Source organism: Sceloporus occidentalis, unplaced genomic scaffold, assembly GCF_023333645.1.
Source record: "Sceloporus occidentalis isolate IW3139 unplaced genomic scaffold, rSceOcc1.0.p SCAF_2, whole genome shotgun sequence".
Lineage (NCBI taxonomy): Eukaryota > Metazoa > Chordata > Lepidosauria > Squamata > Phrynosomatidae > Sceloporus > Sceloporus occidentalis.
Genome location: NW_028316982.1, coordinates 261024643 through 261047103, shown reverse-complemented (window position 1 = coordinate 261047103; position 22461 = coordinate 261024643). Strand labels below are relative to the sequence as shown.

Genomic DNA, 22461 nt, shown 5'->3' with positions numbered 1-22461 from the left:
GACCTAGAAATGAGAGGGCAGCAAGTATATAAAGTTGAAGGCTTTCATGGCTGGCATCCATAGTTTTTTGTGGGTTTTTCGGGCTATGTGGCCATGTTCTAGCAGAGTTTCTTTCTGACGTTTCACCAGCATCTGTGGCTGGCATCTTCAGAGAATTCATTCTCTGAAGATGCCAACCACAGATGCTGGCAAAACGTCAGAAAGAAACTCTGCTAGAACATGGTCACATAGCCTGAAAAACCCACAGCAAATATGTCTCACTTGATCCTGTCCTAGCAGGACCAAGTGGATAGACTGATGCTGTGACAGACAAAGGTGGAAAGATATGGTGCAGACATCCATAGAAAATTCATTGCAGAGCAGCCATTGACATCAACACCCAGGACCTAATAAAGAAACAATGCTGGAAACCTTTAAACTGTTTCTGCCAGAAAGCACTCTACTGCATCATTCATGAACTGAGCAGAGAGGCACAGAGTGTATTTGGGGCACAGAATGAGAGGAACCTTACCACAAACAAAGCATGGAAACCACTTGATATTAGTGAGCTGAAGAAACAGACTGGCCTACTAAGTTTGATGAAGGGACAACATGAAGCCTTCAGGATTTATGTTCATTTCCTAATGTGGGTGTTCTAAACAAAGTTTTTATAGTTTTAATTTAGCAGTAACTGCAGCAGGAGTTTTAAGACAAAGAAAACAGTGCTGATTACACTTTTGCAAAGAAAAAATGAAGTGTTTGACAGCTACTCAAAACAAATATCCAGGCTTGATACTGAAGAATATCCTAGATTCTGCTCCTACAAATGCTCCAATGGGCATGAGGGCATTTTCATATCCTGCAATATATTTTAACTCCCATGAAGTCAGAAAATGCCCTAGAAGATACTCAGTGCATTTTTTATCCAACTGGATGAGGTTCAGTATAGGTGTGTGTGTGTGTGTGTTTGTGTACGTATCTCAGAAGGGGGAGTGTTAATTCCTAAAACAGAAATAAAAGGCAAAGTATGACAGCAAAACCAGTCTCACTAAATCATAATATTAAAAAGGAAACATTCCATCAAAAATCCCACTACAAGCCTGTTGTCTGACTCATGGAAAGTGAATTGTATTAAAACTGGGTCATCCACCTTTTAGCTAATGAATCAGACAAAATATAAAAGGCAGACATCCGGAAAGGGTCTCTCTGTGTCGTGTTCTCCTAGGTGCTGTATTATTTTTATTTCTTTATTGATTTCAGATAGGAAGGAAGAGTGGCACAAAGAGGATTATTCACGTAATTTTGATTTAAGATGTATCTGAGTCTGCCATACTTTCCTTAGAATTGGGTCTGAAGGCTCTCCATGGGTGTAGCGATGAGGGGAGGAATAATGAGGACACTGCCCCATAAGAATTCTTCCCTCCTGCATGAAATGTTCTTTCAGTTCCCACATTTCTAGCATTTTAGCAGCCATTTGCCATTCTGGTGAAGAATTATGGGAGATAGGGGTGTAGTTATGTTGGGGCAGGGAAGAATGAGGGCATTGCCTCCCACAAGAATTTTGCCCTTCAAGAAATTTTACTAAAGGACCCAAATTTCTAGCACTGTAGTAACTGAAAACTTCCACAGAGCATATAGAAATATACTTCAGGCATCCAAGGAAAAAGGGCAGGCAAAGTTACCAAGGGTATGCAAACACTATTTTTCACCATCTCACTTTCTGCAATACTATAAATTTGAGAGGTAGGGTTGATTTAAACTAAATGACTTTTAAAAGGCATCCCACTTTTTAATTTATTATTCTTTAAGTTGATTTTTTTTTAAATGGTCTGGCTATTATTATCATTTTCCAACCCTCTTACTGGAAAAACAATGACTGTTTGAATTTAAACATTTTAATTTTAACCATTTATTGGTAGTTGTCCATTGTTAAATCAGCATCTTGTGTCAGTTGCTTCTTTTTAATCACTTTATTATATAGTGCAAGAAATGCCATTCAGAAACAAATCCTTCAAGTAACATAGGTTCAACCAAAATAACTTGCTTTAAAAGAACACTTTTTTCAAAATAAAAATAAAAATAGAACAATTATTATTTGAGTTAGTGGCTTTGACATCCAAACTACATTTTGCTATTTAATTTTCTAATTTAGTTCTATATTGGTGTACTCCTACACTTTGTAATCCTACAAATAATGAAAAGAAATTGGTTTAAACAAAGCAAAAAGAGTTGAACCATAAAAAAGAGGGGCATTTTTTTTTATTTTAAAAAATGGTACATTGATGGTATATTCTTGCATAGCAGTGGGTTGGACTGGAGGATCCTTGTGGTCTCTTCCAAGTCTATGATTCTATGGGGAAAAACTGTGTTTTTTCTCAATCTTGTTGAAGACTGAAGAAAAATGTCATTTCGGGAAAAGCCTAGGTATTATGGTGGGCAATGCCCTCATTTTATTCTCCTTGTAGCCATACAAAGTCCATTCACAAAGGTGCCCAATGTGAATTAGCAAATCAACACTACATATATAGAAGCCTCTCTAATGGAGCCATTGGCTTTGACACCTGGCCCAGGAATGTGCAGACACCTCTAACTATAAGTATATCAGAAGCAAAACTCCTGTCACTCAAGTAATAATGACATATCTTCCAACACCCCTCCAATGGGTACTACAAAAGATGTGGCCAAAAAAACATCAGAGTGTAGTAAATGTGGCAAATGTTATTAACAAAGAAGAACAGACAAGCTAGAAAAGGATGCAGCACTTTGTTTTTGCTTGATTCTACAGGGAAGGGCAAGTTTATACCCCTTCCTCTCCTCCCTTCCACTGAGTTAACTGAGTGAAAACTCCTATTGTTGTATGACCTTAGTTTGCAGCAATTGAAACAAGCTGAAGACAAAGGGGGAAAGTGAGACATTTTTAAAACAGCTGAAGAAAGTGGGATGGCAGAAGATTAATTGGGACTGTCATGGCCAGTGAAGAGGAGGATTCGGAGAACAACAAGGAGGACTTGGCCCCTCAGGTGCAGGGGGAACCTGAGGCTGAGCCAGGCCCCAGCTCTGCTCTCCCAGCAACTGGAGAGTTGGCTCAGCAAGGCCCTAGCCCTGTTGTATCACCTCCAGTGGACCCTGTGGCTCAGCAGCGCAGCCTTTCCCTAGCTTTCCCCACCCATTAATCACCCAGCAGCTGCCATAAGGAGTTGGCCTGATACAAACACCTGGCAGACGCCAAGCCTCTTTGTCAGACTCTATCTGCATTCCTTTGGTGAAAACTGCTCTCTCTGACTCCCTAGGATTCCTTGCTTCCGAGACCTCAGACAGACCTAGACCTCTTGACCTTGGACCAGACTCATTGACCTATTCTCTGGCACTCTTGACCCTGGACTGGACTTGTGGAACTGTCCTCTGGAACCCTGGACTGGCTTTTGGTTTTGCTCTATCAGACGCTGGACTGATATTGTGTTTTCGGAACTGTTTCTTTGTTGCTATAAAGCCTTGCTTTTGTTTACCTTTGCCTGGCACACTCTTATCAGCTGTCCGTTGGCAGCTTTCCCAGGCAGGGACTGCAAAATTGGGACAGTTGGACAATATGCTATTAAGTATCTGTGATTTTACCCCCCCCCCCCAAAAAAAAAAAATAACCTGAGCCTATTTGAAAATGCCATTTTTAATCTCTAAAGGCAGAAACAAACACCTGGCCATTCCTCGTTTGTTAAGGATCATCTTCTGTCATACATGAGCCTGCACAAATTTTAAGAGATTTATCCAAAGATCACCTTTAGTTTCTTCCAGCTCCAATGGTAAAACATATGGTAAAAAGAGAATGAGATTTTTCACTTGTGAATCTCTGTTTTTGTAACTTTTTCATCAGGAAGAAAGTTTATGTTATTTTCAGGGTTTTTCTTTGTTGTTAATTGCCTTTGAATTGATCTTGACCCATGGTGACCCAGTGGATTAAATATCTTCAAGACCCCCCCCCCCTCCTCCACTGGGCTCCTTAGTTCCTGCAAATTGATACATGTGAACTCCTTCATAGAGTCCATCCTCCATCTAGCATGTGGTCTTCCTCTCTTTCTACTTCCCTCCACCTCTCCCAGCATTAATGTTTCTCCTAATGAGTCCTCTCTTCTCATGATGTGCCCAAAATACAACAGCAAGAAAACTTCTATTTCTCCCTAGGCCTCTTAGAGCATTCAGACCTTTTAGCATTGATTTAGTTTCCACTAGCATTTTGTTTGCTGAGATTAGGCAACTTAATGGTTTTACTATTTATTATATTTTTAAATAAAACATTTTTCTCTTTAAACTACTCTGGTGTCTTGGCAGTTGAGAAATGAGGGAACAGGCTTTGCACATACAGTATCAATCTAATCAGACAGACATAAAAGCAAGTACTTCAGAGTTTCATAATCTGTGGCTGCCACTGCAGCCGTGATGCATAGGCTCTGAATGCATGGTAACATGACCTCTTCAAATAAATGACTGCCAGTAGAGAAAAGACTACTCAAAACTAAGATCTAAAAGAGTCCAAAGTCCACAGAACATCACATTTTCCTATGATTGCCAGATATCTCTCACTGTAAAGCTTTACTGTAAGCTTATTTTAGAAAATTGTATTTTGTTTTACAAAACTGCTTTATTAGCCATGTTGTACAAGCAGCAAAAAGGCCACCAAAACCATCATCATCATTGAAGCAGCTCCCTTTGGTATCATCCTAATCACTGACTCAAGGAAATAAATCTGTTCCTTCCCCCCCTCCCCCCTGACTGGGAGTCCAGCCACTTCCTGGGGACTTTTCACAATGCACAATTATAGCACTATGATTTTACTTTAGCTGCCATGGTTCCATCCTATGGAATCCTAGGTTTTATAATGTATGGAAAGGTATTTAGAATTCTCAGCCAGAGAGTTCTAGTTCCTCACCAAACTACAAATTCCAGGGTTCCATAAGATGTTGGGTTCCAGGGTTCCACAGGATGTAACTGCCTTAAATCCCATTTTGGGAGAAATGTGGGATATAAACCCCATAGATAGATAGACATGTTAAATGTTTCCATAGCAATAATATGGAACCAAAGTACTATAATTGTGTAGTGTAGATGAACCCCTGGTTTGAAAACAGGACCGAACAGGCCTAAATATTTGGTAGGGTGGGGTGGGGGCTGAAAATGTTAATATATGGTCATTAGCTCACTTCAGAGGCTTACTTTATATCCCTTTATATAAATCCCTTTCTTTATATCTCTAGTTACACTTATATTTCCCCAATGAGCTGTTACAAGTATCATAGGGATGGTTACAAGTATCATACAACTCCTTTTCAACAGCTCTATTAGCTGCCAGTTTGTTTCTGGGCACAAATCAATGTTCAATAAAGTGCTATAAAGCCTTACATAGGCAGACCATACGTACCATTTTAAACAGGACAGCACTGTTTTGTTTTGTTTTTCATATAGACCATCCTGTCGTTTTAATATAAATGTCAATTTTGTCCCATGATCAAGAAAAATGGCCTGTTAGGTTTCAAACATGGTTTGGAGATCCCTGTTTGAAACTGTGGTTGTCAAAAACAACAACAATCAAAAAACAAAATTCTGTCATGGAGTGTGAGAAGGTGTTGAAAAACCGAAAGACTACTTCCTTGGAAAAATATTCATGATACGATTGTGGTAAAATACAGTCTCCCTCTACGTCTACCTAAATTTCGGTATGAGTTCTGTCACTGAAGAATAATTGTTAGCTCAATACATTAATGAAATAAAAGTTTTGTTATCATCTTACTTTTTCATGAATATGGAATATTACATGAACCCATCCCATTTTTGCCATCCTGATCTCCCATTTTTGTCTTAAGGAAATACAGTCAGCCTAGCCTTACACAGTTTAGATCCAGACTTTCTGACAGACCATATTTCTTGATCCGAAGGTACCTGGACCCTGAGATCCACAGAAGAGACCCTTCTCTCAGTCCTGAGATCTTCATGAGTCTGGCTAATGGTAACCTTTTCAGTGGCTGCCCCTATACTTTGTAATTCCCTCCCAAAGAATGCTACAACGGCCCCCTCCTTGCTCTCTGTTGGACAGTAAAGACCTTTTCATTCAGATAGGCATTCAGAATTGGAGACTTTTTTTAAAAAAAGAAAGGCTGAACATGTTGCATTGTTTTAAATTGTATTAATAACATGCCAGTTAATAGTTAAATCTGGTTTTAATGCTGACTTTTTGTGTGTTTTCAGTTGTTATTTCTCTAATGTATTAGCCATCTTGAGGGAAAGGCAAATGTATTACTAGTAGTAGTATTAGTATTAGTATTCATATTAAAGCTTTTAACTTTAGGAACTGCTTTACAATACCTACTGAGAAAATGCAGAGTGCTGTTTTGTTTTTGGAATGTACATTTAGGTTTTTGGGGGGTTTTTAAGTGAAACACTGAAGAGATTTTCTTTGAGAAAAGAAGGAAAAGTAATGCTGCTGCCATACTTCAGAATTAAGGCAACTGGACACAGCTTTAGCTGTCATGGCTTAATTCTATGGAATCCTGGGATTTGTAGTTTTTTGTGGCACCACAGCCCACTGTCACAGAAGGCTAAATGTATTACAAAACTACAAACCCAGTAAGTCCATAGCACTGAACCATGGCTGTTAAAAGAAGTGTCAAACTGCATCAATTCTGTCATGTAGAAGCAGCCATAGAAACAGGTGAGAAAAATGAAGACAAAGTGTTCAATTTCATTTTTCTCATTCTCATGGATTCCTAAAATTGATATAAAGAAGGATATAGTGCCTCACACTGCTTAGCAAAAGAATGCACCCAGGCAACATTATGTAGGGGAAAGGGGCTTGGCATGCTTTGAAAGTGACAAGCCATGAAAATGGTCAAATTTGAAGCACAAAGAAATTGGGAACCTAATTGCTTATAAAACAGAAATCTTTTGTCCAGTCTGTCTGGAACCTGGCAGGTTTAATGCCTTGGGGAAGTAGTAGAACATGTGCAAATGTCATGCTATGAAGATGGAAAAGTACAGAGTTACATGCAGCAGAAAGCAGGTGGGCCTGTCTACTGTAATCAAAGACAAACAGGACGGCCAGAAATAAAAGAAAGTCCAAAGAATATAAAATCAGGGGCAGAAATGTTCAAGTATGCATCTTTCCTTTTATCAGCCAATTTTACCTGAAAAAAACCTGTGGCTTGAGGGTCAGAGCTGTATTGCACAAAGGAGTCCATCCCAATTTGGCTCCATTCCAGACGTTCTGGACTAGAACTCATGTCATCTCTAACTAGAACTGCCAAATCTCATGGCCTGGCCCTGAGACTCCAATTTTTGTGGGTCATCTCCAGGCAGATGACCAGTGCAAATTCTCCAGTTTGGGTGGTAGATTCAACTCCAGGCAAGAGGAAATGAGTGTGTGCCAATCTCCAGATTAGCTATTAAAACAGAAACTTCTACAATTTGCAAGGTTTAACTGAATTGGTGCTACAATCTGCAAAGACCATTCAGGGGGGTTGTGTATTTACTTAATTCACTTTCTCCTTTTTTCCCAGCCATTGTAGGGCCAGGGCTCTCCCTCCACTCTGTTCTGTATCTTCCTTCTGGCTAGAAGCAAGAAGGATAGATTATATGTTCTTTATAGCATCTCTGAGTGCCACCTCTGCACGAGTGCCATCACTGGTATAGGAATACCTCAATTAGCAAAGCTCTGATAAAGACATTTCTTTTTACAAAGTCTTTTCATATCAGCCCAACCTCTTTTTCCTCTTCCTTCTCTGTTTAGCTGGATATTTTTAGAAGCATGGGCATTCAGAGGAGGATAAAGGAGGGTTGGACAAACTTCCTCTATTAGGTTGCAGCAATATGTCTGCAGTAAACAATGTAATAAAACATGAGTGTGGAAAATGCAGGATCCTACTCTAGCTGATCTAATGTAGTTGTATGTGTCTGCCTTCAACAGGTAAAGTGAAAAACAGCCACCTACAGACCCCTTTAGAACAGAGAAATGGGGAAAGCAAATACACCTGCCTCATCTTAAAAAGTACCACACGAGGTCAATTTATAGTTGGGTACATACAGTAAATTATTTCCATTTTAGTGGCCAAAGTTTTTTTAAAAGAGGTAATGCTCAGGAACACATCACTTTGTTGAGGTGTTCTCTCTCTCTCTCTCTCTCTCTTACTGTTTTTAATGGTTTTTAATCTGCACTCATTTGTTGTTCTATGGGGGAGGGGCATTCTGTTTGGTTCCTAAAGGATCCCAGGGACTGGAAACAGACCTCTGAACTTCCACTGCTATCATTCATTAGCCAAAAGTGAGGCTGATGGAGACTGTGGTTCTCCAAAGATTCATAGAATCATAGAATTGAAAGAGACCTGAAGGGCCATCCAATCCAACCCCATACCATGCAGGAAGACACTAACAAAGCACTCCCAACAGGTGACCATCAACCTCTGTTTAAAGGCCTCCAAAGAAGGAGACTCCACCACACTCTGAGGAAGCGCATCCCACTGTCACCTCTTAACTTTCTCTTCTCCAGGCTAAAGACCCCCACCTGCTTCTCATAGGGAGTGGTCCAATTGTGGGGTACAATTCCTATTAGTCTTGGTTAGACTGGTCTATAGTTAATAGCTATGACTGTAGAAGGTTTGGAGGGCCAGTTTTCCCAGAAATGGTCAAGAGTTAGGGAGCATCATGTTCTTCTGTTACGTGCATGTATTTTAGTCAGATGTGCCTGCTTCCATAGCTTCATATCACTGTTGCTAATGGTATTCATGCCTCTGATACTCTGGCAGATCTTCAGTATGTTTTATTAATGATTCTATTAAATGGCTATATATTATTTCCAAAAGGCACAGAGCAGAAGAAATTCCATTTTAGAGCACCCTAAAGGTTCTCTCCTCTCATTTCTTTAAAAACGCATAACTCTCCACATAATTAAAGAGAAGATCTTTGGTAAAGGAGGAGAGTTTGCGAACTCTAATATATTACCCAAACTTTACAGCAATTATGGGGAAAGTGAAACTGTAGACAGCATGTCATCATCCAAAGGCATTTTTGAGTCCATCATATCCATCCGAAACTTATATGGAGGGAAATAACTTTGCCTTTTTCAGGTAGCTGGTACAGGAAACAATTTTACCCTATCTTTCCCACCCAACAGAACATTTTAAGTGCAGGAGAGGCACAAGCCAAAAGCATGGAGAAATTCCCCACCGCCACCACCACACCAATCCACAAGAGGATATGGGGAATATTCTTGGTTTCCAAAAATGACATTGTGGGGGGAATACAAGGCTGGAGGAGAATGGCAAGAGTGTCCCTCCGCAAGGTTCTGCAGGAGCCCAATGAGGTCTCTCCTGTCCCTGGTAGTAGTTCATTCCTGCTTTATAGGAATTCAAGCTAGAAGTACTTGGGAATTAGTCAGAACAACTAGGTAGATCATCCAAGCTGAAAATCTCACTAGCATCTCTATAGTTCTTCTTCTTGTTAACTACTATCACCTTTGACTTATGGTTAACCTATGAATGAGAGACCTCCAAGAGCCAAATTCCTCATGTGGTCTGCTCTTGCCAAATCAAGGATGTGGCCTCCTTAGTTGCACCTATCCACCCTTAGTACTGACTCTTCTTTTCCTAGCTCCTTCTATCTTACTAAACATTACTGTCTTTTTTAGTGAGTCATGTCTTCTCATGATATGTACAAAGTATGTCAGTGTCTGTTTAGTCTTGGATTCTAGGGAGAGTTCAGGCCTGATTTGCATTAGGACCCATTTATTTGTCTTTTTAGTGGTCCACACAGAATTCTTCTCCAGATCCACATTTCAAATGAGTTGATTTTTTTCCTATCCACTTTCTTCACTGTCCAGCTTTCATAAAGATACATAGAAACTGGAAACACGATAGCATGGACAATACTAACTTTAGTATTCAATATTTCTACACTTGAGGATTTTGTCTAGTTCCCTCATAGCTGCCCTTCTAAGTCCTAGTCTTCTTCTGCTTTCTTGATTGCTGTTTCCATTGATTAATGACAGAGCCAAGTATGGGAAATCTTGAACTATTTCCATCATCTACTTTAAAGTTATGTAAATCATCTGTGGTCATTATTTTTGTTTTCTTAATGTTCAAATGTAAACCATTCTTTGCATTGTATATTTTATGCTAGTAGTATGGTGTCATCTACATATTTTAAATTGTTGATATTCCATTCTCCAATTTTTATGCCCCCTTCCTCCAAGTCTTATGCTGTATCAGTATATAAATTAAACAGATAGGGTGATAAAATGCAAAGGAATTAAGATGTAGCCTCACCTGTAGTAAATCTAAAACCAGGTCAACCTAAATCAGGATAGGAAAGTTCTATCACTGGTACTTAGCACTGTGTAATTTTGGATCAATAACTATCTGTCTATTTATAGCAATGACATGCAAATTCAAGATAAATAAAAAGGAGCCCTGGTGGCACAGTGGTTAAATGTCAGTACTGCAGCCACAATGTTGTAAATTCAATCCTAGAGAAGGGCTCCATTGTCCACTCAGCATCCTTTGATGGGTCACTAGAATGAGTACCCAGCCTATTGGAGGCAATTGGCTTACAGATTGTAAACCACTTTAGAGAGTGCTCAGTTCACTGATAAGTGGTATAGAAATGAATATGCTATTGCTATTGCTAAATGAAATAGAACAGGAGCTGGCTTCACTGTCTTTTCCAATATCGAGTCTCTTGCCAGACATAATGAAGTTGCCAAAGTAATAATATGAGTAATCATTCACTGTCAGTTGATTACACAGGTTAGTCATGCCTTCTCACTATTTATATTGTCCTCATGCTGATAGTGAGAACAACAGACATGACTGACTTTTCTCAAAGCTTCAAATGGGATGCTAGCTGGGGAACCTGGGAGTTGTAGTCCTAGAAAGTAACTCTTCCAAACTCTGGATTTCCTAGGTCTTATACACTGCAACCTCTCATGTGCAAAAATAGGAAAATCAGGTAGTTTGGGTGGTTTTTTTTTCAGATTTATCTTTTAAAAATTCATGTGCATTCCATTTAGCCATTGGTTGCTTTAAAATGCCACTTTGGAGGAAAGTCATATGCAAATATCTAAGTGGGATGTTCAATATAAGTTATACGTAAGAAGCAATTAGATAAAGATGTTTTTTGCCCTTCCTCCCCATTGACCAGCCACCCGCTTATAGTTTAACTTGACATTTTTAAAAGTAATTTTCTCCTCTTCTTTATTTAGAAGTACAGTAATTGAAATCACGACACAGAGTTACAATCAGCATGATACACACCACTGTATTTTGCTTGTTTGTTTGGAGCTGTATCCTGAAGAAAAAGAAGAAGCTTCTTCAAAGTGAATATTTTAAATCCTCTCACATTCCAGTCAGGGAACAAAGTAAGAATGTAAAAAGAATGAAAGTAAGAATGAAACAAAATGTCGTTTACACAATTAACAAATGCACTAATAGCTTTTTAAAATGTAAACAGCAGGTATAGACTCTGATCTAAATCAGGATCCTGATAATGGTAAGAGAAAATCCTTAAGTGTAAAAACATATCATTAAATACCAAAGTCAGAATCATCCATGTCACAACATTTTTGATTCCTATGTCTATTTGTGTAAGCTGGGAAATGAAGAAAGCTGACAGGAAGAGGATCAATGTGGATACCATGGACTGCTAAAAAGGCAAATAAATGGGTCCTCGAGCAAATCAAGCCTGAACTTTCAAGACTAAATACAGCCCTTTGTACTTTGGACATCTCATGAGATGATGTGACTCAGTGAAAAAGACAGTAATGCTTGCTAATGTTGAAGGCAGTAGGAAAAGAAGTCATGCCAGACAAACCTTATCTCTTTCTTGGATAAAATTACCAGCTTGTTAGATGAAGGGAATGCTGTGGATGTAGTATATCTTGATTTCAGTAAGGCCTTTGACAAAGTTCCCCAGGATATTCTTGCAAACAAGCTTGTAAAATGTGGGCTAGACAAGGCAACTGTTACATGGATTTGAAATTGGTTGACCGACTGAAGGCAAAGGGTGCTCAAAAATGGCTCCTTTTCGTCCTGGAGAGAAGTGACCAGTGGGGTCCCACAGGGCTCTGTCCTGGGCCCAGTGCTATTCAACATCTTTATCAATGACTTGGAGGACAAAATTGGGGGAATACTTATCAAATTTAAAGATGACACCAAATTAGGAAGAGTAGCTAATACTCCAGAGGACAGGATCAAGATTCAAAATGACCTGAACAGACTAGAAAACTGGGCCAAAGCTAACAAAATGAATTCAACATGGAGAAATGTAAGGTATTGCACTTAGGGCGGAAAAATGAAAAGCACAGATATAGGATGGGGGACACCTGGCTGAATGAAACTACGTGTGAAAGGGATCTAGGAGTCCAAGTAGACCACAAGTTGAACATGAGTCAACAGTGCAATGCGGCAGCTAACAAGGCCAATGCGATTTTAGGCTGCATCAATAGAAGTATAGTGTCTAGATCCAGGGAAGTAATAGTGCCACTATTCTGCTTTGGTCAGGCCCCACCTGGAATATTGTGTCCAGTTTTGGGCGCCACAATTAAAAAAGGACATTGAGAAATTGGAGCGTGTCCAAAGGAGAGCGACTAAAATGATGAAAGGTCTGGAAACCATGCCCTATGAGGAACGACTTAGGGAGCTGGGGATGTTTAGCCTGGAGAAGAGAAGGTTAAGAGGTGATATGATAGCCCTGTTTAAATATTTGAAGGGATGTCATACTGCGGAGGGAGCAAGCTTGTTTTCTGCTGCTCCAGAGACTAGGACCCGGAGCAATGGATGCAAGCTACAGGAAAAGAGATTCCAGCTCAACATTAGGAGGAACTTCCTGACGGTAAGGGCTGTTCGACAGTGGAACAAACTCCCTCGAAGTGTAGTGGAGTCTTCTTCCTTAGAGGTCTTCAAACAGAGGCTGGATGGCCATCTGTCGGGGATGCTTTGATTGTGATTTCCTGCATGGCAGGGGGTTGGACTGGATGGCCCTTGGTCTCTTCCAACTCTACGATTCTATGATTCTAAGAGGAAAACCACATTACAAGTGCAATCTTGGAGGTCTCTCATAAATCAAAGTCAACTAGACAGCAAATGACAACTACAAAATAGTAAGTGGAATTTAGCCCTTTGCTCCCTGTTGTCATCCCAATCCCCATGATGGATATTTGGACTGAAAGAAGAGCTCTAATTTGCACTGGTGGAATTCTTCCTTCCAACACAGATAGAAGGGGTGGGAGACCTATCCGAAGTGACAGGACCAAGCAGATCCCAGAGGAGAAGCCTTACACCTATACTTAATTTATTGTTATACTTTTTATACAGATGTACTTACATTTCAGTGATACTTTAAGAAACAATTTATATAAGTATTCACCATATCAATAGCATCTTATTTATTTTAGCCACATATGTAGATGTGAAATACAGGAAGCTATCTTATTTTAAGACAAAGTGGGCACACTCCAGGGGTGGGATGCTGTATTGATACAGACACAAACACAAACACACACACTCCAGACCCACCAGAAGGATGCGCTCCACTTCTACAACATTACCACACTCCCGAATTTGTCACTGCAACTTCTTCTATTTCCCCTATAACCAAGGAAGAATAAATGCATGCACCCTATTTTTAACCTGAGCTGCACTTCTTGGAGTCTTCCAGGAGCACATTCAGCTTGGAAGTAAGTCATGGGCTGTCCACACACGTTGTTTTAAAAATATTGTCAATGGTGTCACTGGTGATGATGGCAAAGAGAAATTAAGGCCCATCATAGAAAAGAGTAGTGCAAGTAGGAGATATGGCAAGACCTGCAAAAATGGTCCATAGACCACGATTGGAATACTGTTAGTGTCGTGTTGTTGTTGTTGTTGTTGTTGTGTGCCTTTAATCATTTACAATCAAATAATAAAAAGGAAGGGGGAAAATAATAATACAATGCTAATATGCAAAAGAATGGCCAGAGTTAGTCTAAGCCCTGCTAAATCTTACAAAAGTAGGTCATAGAAGAATAACACAGAAAAAGAAAATGACAGTATTAGGATTCTGTCTATATCCTCCATTAGCACAGAACTAAGTCTACCATTATAGTGACACAGGGACAAGGAGAGAAACCATATTCTCTTGGCAAAGGAGCAGCTCCAGGCAGAATAATGACCTAGAAAAATACAGTACGCAAAAGTTATAGACCACTGCTGAAGCTGGACAGAGAAGAGCAGACTTTTTTAAAGTTTCAAGCATCACAGTAGTGTCATTTAAAAACAAAACAACAACTAATATTGTCTCAAAAGTAGCAGGTGTTGCTGTGCAATTATGACTCTCCAAGGCTCACCATAAATATAAAAAATACACATTACCATCACATCGACACATTTATGAGCTTTTTCAAACATTCCATCTTGGGACTACTACCGCAATGCAGTTGGTTGCACTCGAAAAATAACTAGCCAGCTTTGGAGAGAGAATGTAAATGATTCAGAAGCAACGCTCAAAAGTAATAAGTTGCAAAAAAACCCCCAAAACCCTAATAATTAACTAGTTTAACAAAGCACTTTGTAATTAAGTCCTTTCTTTGATAACTAAGCATAATTAAGTCATCCCCTTCCCCACCACCATTGCCTTCCCCTTTTGTGCCATGTCTTTTTAGATTGTAAGCTTGAGGGCAGGGAACCATCTAATTAAAAAAGATATGTCAGATATAGCTATCTTTAGACATGTGTCCTAAAAATAGTGTTATTTTATTTTATTTTTTTGTTAATTACAGCATAAGTATAAGCTTTCCCCTTGTTGTATTTCTTCAGGTAACTTCTAACATATGGTAAAAGTAAGACAAGCCAATCACAGGGTTTTCTAATCAGAATGTATTCAGAGGAGGTTTGCCTTGTCAGGAAAAAGCAACATGGGATATATAGTCACAAGAAATATAATATGTATATGAATGTATTTGAAAGTAACATGACACAGCAAAAGCAATTGAAATGGCACATAGGTGTTGCATATAATGTAATTAGAAGGTCCTAAAAGCCAAGGACACATGTGGCAAGGACAAAGTGAAAAGGTGCAAATTGATATCACCTGAAAGTCATTGAGTGGACAGTAATGTATGATGCAATGTGAGGTAAAGATTGAACCAAGTATGATGTGTCAATCATAATGTATGTACACGCCCAGGAGGTGGCAACTGTATAATGAATAGAGAGACAAATGTCTATATAAGCAATAATGTATGGCAATACTTTTTGAGGGTATTGAGGAGTATAGTAGTGTGGGTATTGAGAAGTATAGTAGTGTGGATTTTGTGAGCAGTGAATTTGTTTTGTGCATAGTGTATATATTAGAATAAAAGTAGATCTTTTATAGAAGACTACTGTGTTGACTGGTGTCTTGAGAGCAGAACAAGAACCAGCAGACTCCAGAGAAGATTGGAAGACATCTTCAGCCAATTCTCAGAGCTACTGGCCAAACTGGTTGTTCTTCTGCTGACCAGGGGGGTGCGAGTGAAAGCCAGGAGAAGAGCTGCAACTCCCATCATCCCTAACATGCCATTGCCTTCCTCTGAGGCTGAGAGTACGACTCACCCACTGGGTTTCCATGGCTGAGCAGGAAACCCTTCTCCCAGAATATTAGTCCAGCATTCAAACCATTACAGCTAGCTCTGCTGTTCTCTTTATATCATTACAAATATTCCAATAAAATAATTCCACACAAAGCTTTGGGTGTTTGAATATAACATTTAAACCAAATGTGTTAAATCAGACAACATTATTTAGAGCACTGAGAAATGTTCCTGAAATCTATGATTTTTCTTGGAAGACCCCAGCAATGGTCAGATGGGATGGTAGCTGTAGTCTAAAATATCTGAAGGGCACTATGTTAGTGAATGCTTCCTTAAGGATACCATGAGAGCTTGCAGCAGACACAACCTCTCTTAGACTCACCTCTTTTTAATACAGAAGCAATACTGACCTACCTTATAAGACTGGTGTGTTGCACAATAAGATAACTCTGAAATGGAGAAACTTTAGCCCTTTGGATGTTTTGGATTTCAGCAATCCAAAGCCCTAACCAGCAAAGCCAGAAGAAGGTCACTGTGGAAGTTACAATCTAAAATATTTGGAGGACTAGACATGATACAATATGATGGTATTATATCATTACTATTTATGACTGGGTACAAAAATAAACCAATAAGCTTGAGCCCTCCAGGAAAAGAGGGGAATGTTCATTAATCAGATCTGAACAGAAAACAAAAATACAAACACAACCCACCCAAAAAACCAAACCACAATAAAACAATTTCCTTACCAGTGTTAGAGTAAAGGGATGACTTTCCAAAGATGACACACTGGGACAGTGCAGAATGACATACTGAAAGAACCAGGGCAGGGGAAAGAGAAGGAACAAATGATGAAAAAGAAGCCTCTTTTTGGTGCTAGTCTTAATTTTGAGCATTTTCAGATTGGACACTTTCCTCCTTCCCCAACCCCCAGGTTCAATCCTAGGTGTGAAATCAAAGGCTTTCACACCTGGCATCCATAGTTTTTTGTGGGTTTTTTGGGCTATGACACCGTGTTCTAGAAATTTTTCCTGATGTGTTGCTAGTAGTTGTGGCTGGCATCTTCAGAGAATGCTGGCATGGAAGACAGTGGGGTATACTGTATACTGTTGGTTGAGGGGAAGCAATTTGTATGTTAATCTCTGTATTCTTCTGCATTGTTCTGCTGTTGACTGGCAAGGCCTGGGGATATCTGGGTGGTTTCCATTTACATTTTCTGCGTCTTTTTTGTGTGTGTTTTTCAGGACTGGTAGCCAAACTTTGTTTACTTTAAGCATTTCTTCTTTCCTGTTGAAGTTGTCCAGGTGTTTATAGATTTCAATGATTTCCTTGTACATTCTGACCTGATAGTTGTTGGTATGGCCCAGAATTTCAATTTTTTCAAACAGCATTTTATGCCCAGGATGGTTTATAACATGTTCTGCTACTGCTGATTTTTCTAGCTGACCCAGCCTGTAGTGTCTCACATGTTCCTTAATTCGTGTTTGGATATCTCCACTTAAAGGGATCAAATATCTATTGTTAAAAATAATTCCTTGAATGGCATTCTGGGAAGTCACCACCAGGATGCCATAAAGGGCTGAAACTGCAACCCTCCAAATGTTTTTGGAGTACAACTCCTACAATCCCTCACTGTTGGCTATGCTGATTAAAACAAAATCCAAAGTCCACAAAGAAGTAATACCTTTATTGGCTAGCCAAAAAGCCCAAAAAACATCATGCAAGCTTTTGAAGCTCCACTGCTTTCTTCATTAGGCAAAAGATGTTTTTTTAAAAATCATACAGGGAAAAAATGTGTGACTGTGTTAGAATCACAGGCCTACATTTTGTATAGATGTTGTCCCTACTGTAGTTCAGATGGGTTGGAGGGCTCTTAATGCAGGCTGAGGCCACATCTCTCTTGGGCATGTGGGGACTGAGACAAAGGACAATGAAATTTAAACTCCATTAGCAGTAGTAATAGAATACAGGTTGTTTTAATCCCTTGTGAAGCCACAAGCTCCTCTACTGGGCAGAAAACATTGAATTGCTCAAGAAGTCTCCGTACTGTCTAAGGAGTTTATCAAACGAGAGAAATTTCTCTTAAATTCGAATAAAAAGAAAGTGGGCCAGAACACATTCACTTAAAGTCGCTAGTTTCACGCAATTACATGAATACACATTGTGTTTGAACTGGCTCCCCATTGCCCGAAAATAGCATCCCATTGCCCGAATTTGCATGTGGCAGTCTATCATGCAATAACGTGAAACCACATGATTGTGCTCGGACTGACTTCCCATTGCCCGAATATGTTAAACCCCATGATTGCATTCAGATTGCCATCGGATTATACTTCCAATTCCCCTTGTCTGATAAACTCCAATATCTGGAAAAACGTTCAGGTGCTGTAAAGGTAAAACTCAGTCAATTATAATCCAAACCAAAAAGAGTATATTTTACAAATGTGTGTATGCTTTTGTACACAATTTTCCATAGAAATGCACATTAAGCCTCAGAAACATATGGATTTTCAAGGCATGACATGTTTCATTCCATTGCCAAACTCAGGAAATGCAAAATTCTCTGCACAGAGAAAGGTCTTAGATATCATCCTCCCATTTTCAGTAGGAAATTCAAACCTAGCCAATTAGCTTTTCACCCCTATGAGCAACTTCCCATTTCTCTTGATTTGTAGTCATTGGAATATCATCCAACTGTTAACTCACCTGTCCAGGTCTGGCTTTGAAGTCCTCTTTCATCATTCGTACCTCAAGGACATCACAGGGATGGCTGATTGCTGCAGTTATTGTGACAGGTTTATTGCTACTACAAATGTAACGGTAGAGTCTTTCTGCACAATATAAACACAATGGGCCAGAGATCCAAAGCCAAGTCTGAAAAAAGGGAGGAGAGAGAGAGAAGAAATGTTTTACTGTTAAAACCTCAGTAATTTTAGCATGCCTTTACTGAGCAGCTGCTAATTTGCATGTCTCTTTAAGAGACATAGCATTTATTCATTTCCTGGGTGCTGTCTTAACCATTCTCTCGCCCTTCTTTCCTTCATTCATTAGTCTGCAGTTAATCTGAGTTTGTCTGTCCTCCATTTTGTAGTTTGCAATTTTCTCTCTCTCCTCTCCATGTTTGAAGAGCATGTCACAAAGCTCATCATGTTATGTTATGAAACCTTTAGTATTTACAAACCTATTCCATTTGTTTTTACAAAGAAGACAGCTGGCACTTTGTGCATGAGGGCTGAGCGTTTACATGCTCAGAAACCCTGCCACACGCTCCAGGCGCCATCTTAGCACACACCCATTCGGACAGTGTGTGTCATGATGATGTCCATCATGCGCAGAGTCCAAACAACGCTGCACATGAGGGGCATCATATGGCTGCGCCGTGGCCCTTATAACATCCTTTCCAGGATACAAAGGAGTCACGTTTCACTGCTTCTATTTGCACTGGGTTGGGGGTGTGGCATGCAGCTACTGCTGCATCCCCAACCCAGCACTTCCAGGGGCGGCACAGAGTTGTGCCTGAATGGGCTGTTTGTACAGCCCCTATGTCTGCTCATTTCTGTGCTAGGTTCTACATAGGTGGGGGTGTTGGTGTGGGACTGTTTGCTGTTTACCTTCTGCTGTGAGTACTGATTACTCAGCTTATGAGTTACACCATTGTCACTCACATTCTCCAACAAAATCAATATGCAAAACCCACACCCATTAACAAAAGTCACCACTTGAATGAACTTGGGCCCACTAAACTGCATAGGGCCAGCACTACCTTTAGGCAGAGTTAGGGAAGCATCTTAGGAAATAGAGTCTAGATGGTGTAAAAAGGGCAGCAATGGAAGGCTTTGTTGGAAGACAGAACTATGTGTTCCAGGCAACACGCCCTTCACTACTTAAACTTTGGAGCAATGCACTGTGTGTGGATATGGGAAAGGGCTTTCTCTCTAGTAGTGTCCCAGCTGTAGAATGTGTTCCTTTTGTACTAGTATCAATACTGGCTACTGTCTGGCAGAAGGTTAAAAGATGGCTTTATACCAGAGCCTTTAAATTCTAATGATTTGAGGGGCCAAATCTGTATATTTTTTCAACTGTTTTAACTTGGTTTAACTGTTAAATTGTTTAATATTCTAACTGCTTAAGATGTTTTAGGGCTTTTCTACATGATTAAGATACTCCTCATTCCAATCAAATAGACATTAATCCAGCCACACATGATTCAAAGGAATATGTGGCTTTTTCTGGCTGCCTGTCCATAGGGCAAATAGATGCAAATTTGCACAAAAAAATTGAAGATAATTGAGCATCAATGTGAACGTGTGAAAACCAATAGCAATTTGTATAATACTTATGTATAGACAAGCCCTTAGACTGTTTACTCTTGTTTTAAATTTAAATTGGTACTACATATAGTGGGGAAGAAAGGTCATGAAGCCATGCTGTAGGAAAAGTTTCCTTAGCCATAGAAAATGTTGTAAGAGCTTAGGAATTTCCACTTAACTTAAGCAAGTTAAGGCTATTCCAACCTCTCAGACATCTTGATGTATTCCGTTGATAGTAATACTAGATGTAATACCAGTGTATTGAAAGGAACAAGTTTTACATGCACACTTTGAAAACAAAATGTGCTCGTTATTGATCAGCAATGATACACAATGGGCCCTTTGTATCCACTGGGATTTGCTTCTAGGACCCCTCGTGGATATCAAAATCTGTGGATTCTCAAATCCCATTATATACAGTGTTGTAGTAAAATGATATCCTTTATATAAAATGGCAAAATCGACATTTACTTTATCGAATTTATATATTTTAAAAATATTTTCAAGCTGTGGATCCTTGAATTGGTGGATAACGAATCTGTGGATACATAGGGCTGACTGTACATTATTGTCACTGTATGTTATATCAGCTTTATTTAGTTCCCCGTTTGCTGATCAGACTCATGGTTAGTATGCCAGACTTTGCATAAAGTTGAATTTTTGAATTTTTCTGAATAAAGTGTTGTTTAAATCCACTTATTGGGCCCTAAGGGAAGATTCTAGTAGTACGGATCCTATGCCCCTCTATCTCCTTGGTGCACAGCCCAGAGCTTGGAAGAAACACATTAAAAATAACATGATTTGTAATATTGTTATTGCTGCTGTGTTAATGTAATGAAATTACTGCTCTTACCACTTTTTAAAAGTAATGTAATAATTGGCAACAGTGTGCCTTTCAAAATGGCAACATGGTCATTTGACAGATTTGTATGCATTCTGGTATTTTAAGTGATTTTTGGATATGTTACTCACAAAGTGACTTCATGTAGTATGCCTTTTTACCCTCTTTTTCTGCCCCTCTTTTTAAAAGGGGGTAAAGCCTAATGTTATTGTTGTGTTCACGTATGTAATGTGCAATATATATATATATATATATAGAGAGAGAGAGAGAGAGAGAGAGAGAGAGAGGGGGGGGGGAGAGAGCATGTACTGGTTAGTGCTGAACGATGACTTTGGAGACCAGGGTTTGAATCCCCTGACCATAAAATCCAATGCGTGGCCATGAATAAGTCCCACTCTCTCAGCCTCTGAGAATGGCAATGGAAAACCCCTTCAGAATAAATCTTGTCAAGCAAACCCCATCATAGGTTTGTGATGCTAAAAGTTGGAAATGAATTGATGGCACATAACAACAAAGAGAGAGAGAGAGAGAGAGAATGAGAGAGAGTCATAGAGCTAAAGGGGGTCTCTCATAGGTCATCAAGTCAAGCCCCATCTCAGTGCAGAAACTCCAGCTAGATCATCTCCAGAAGGTAGCTGCCCAGCCTCTTTTGGAAGACATCAAGAGAAAGAGACTCCACTACACTGAAACAGGCACAGTTCCCCACTCCTATCTCTTTAGGCTATGGAACTATTTATCAGTTTATCCATATCAGTTTAGAGGTGCCACTTGTCACCTTTGGGTTGACTGGGCTCCCAACTTTTGAGCAATGGTATAGTCCAAACAATATCTTCTTAGAAAAGACTTCAATGCACCAACCTGAGCACAATGCAAAATAAGATATTCATACAAACCTCAGGGAAATGGGCTTGAAATTTAGGTTCCTCTATACAAACAAAGCTGCTTTTGAGAAGAGGTTCCAGTTCCACCAGATGGTGTAGGAAAGGTTGTGCAGCATTTTCAGGGAGTGACTTCTCAAAATCACCAGCAAACTGACTTCCTTCTTGATTTGTCGTGTTAGGGTTAAAGCATCCTGGGGGATGCTCCTTTACATTAGTTTGGTATTTCAGAACTCCCCTGTAGAAATTAAAAACAAAAACAAAGCAAAAGGAACTTTAAAATGAAACAGAAAAAGAAAAGCCTTGCACATTCCACACCTGAGGAAGATTTGATGAGCAATAAATTGTTCAAAATGCACATTTTAATCACCGCAAGTTCTATTTATTAAGCAGCTACTGTGCCTTCTGGATCTCTGAGACATTCCATTCCCATTGCACCATGTTCCTGTCCCAAAGATCATAGTTTTTTGCATATTTTATTTCTATATTATTTAAATACATTGTTATCCCATCCTTCAAACATGAGGCAGTGGTGGGAACGCTTGTGGTTGCTAGATCTACTTTATGTTTAAAAGAACTTCCAGATCTACTAATCTTAGCCTGATGCAAATTACATACATTTAAAATTATGTCCAGGGTTTTGTTTTGAGGGTCAAAAGTGAACAGAGCTCACAAGCTTTCCCCCAAATCCACTCTTGATTATCCCAAGCTTTCTTTATTTGGTTTCAGAAAAATACACACTTAAACAACATCAATTTAATTCCTGTATGTGAGAATCAATTAGGCAGGTCAAGGGTAAGTTATACTTTTTCCAAGTTTCACAGCCTATGCAATTTTTCATCAGAACAATCTGTGTCTGTGGTCAGCTCATTA

At 39.4% G+C, this 22461-nt stretch overlaps 1 protein-coding gene across 2 annotated transcripts in view; it reads right to left on the bottom strand.

The window, feature by feature from the left end:
• NOX4 (NADPH oxidase 4) overlaps positions 1–22461 on the bottom strand; it is a 149390-nt gene that overhangs the window by 69838 nt on the left and 57091 nt on the right. For both annotated transcript variants that reach the window (XM_089508261.1, XM_089508262.1), the window contains exons 9-11: positions 21604–21826; positions 18266–18433; positions 16309–16371 (exon numbers count right to left, since the gene is read on the bottom strand). In XM_089508261.1, the coding sequence (XP_089364387.1) occupies positions 16309–16371; positions 18266–18433; positions 21604–21826 (454 nt within the window). The remainder of the gene's footprint in view (positions 1–16308; positions 16372–18265; positions 18434–21603; positions 21827–22461) is intronic.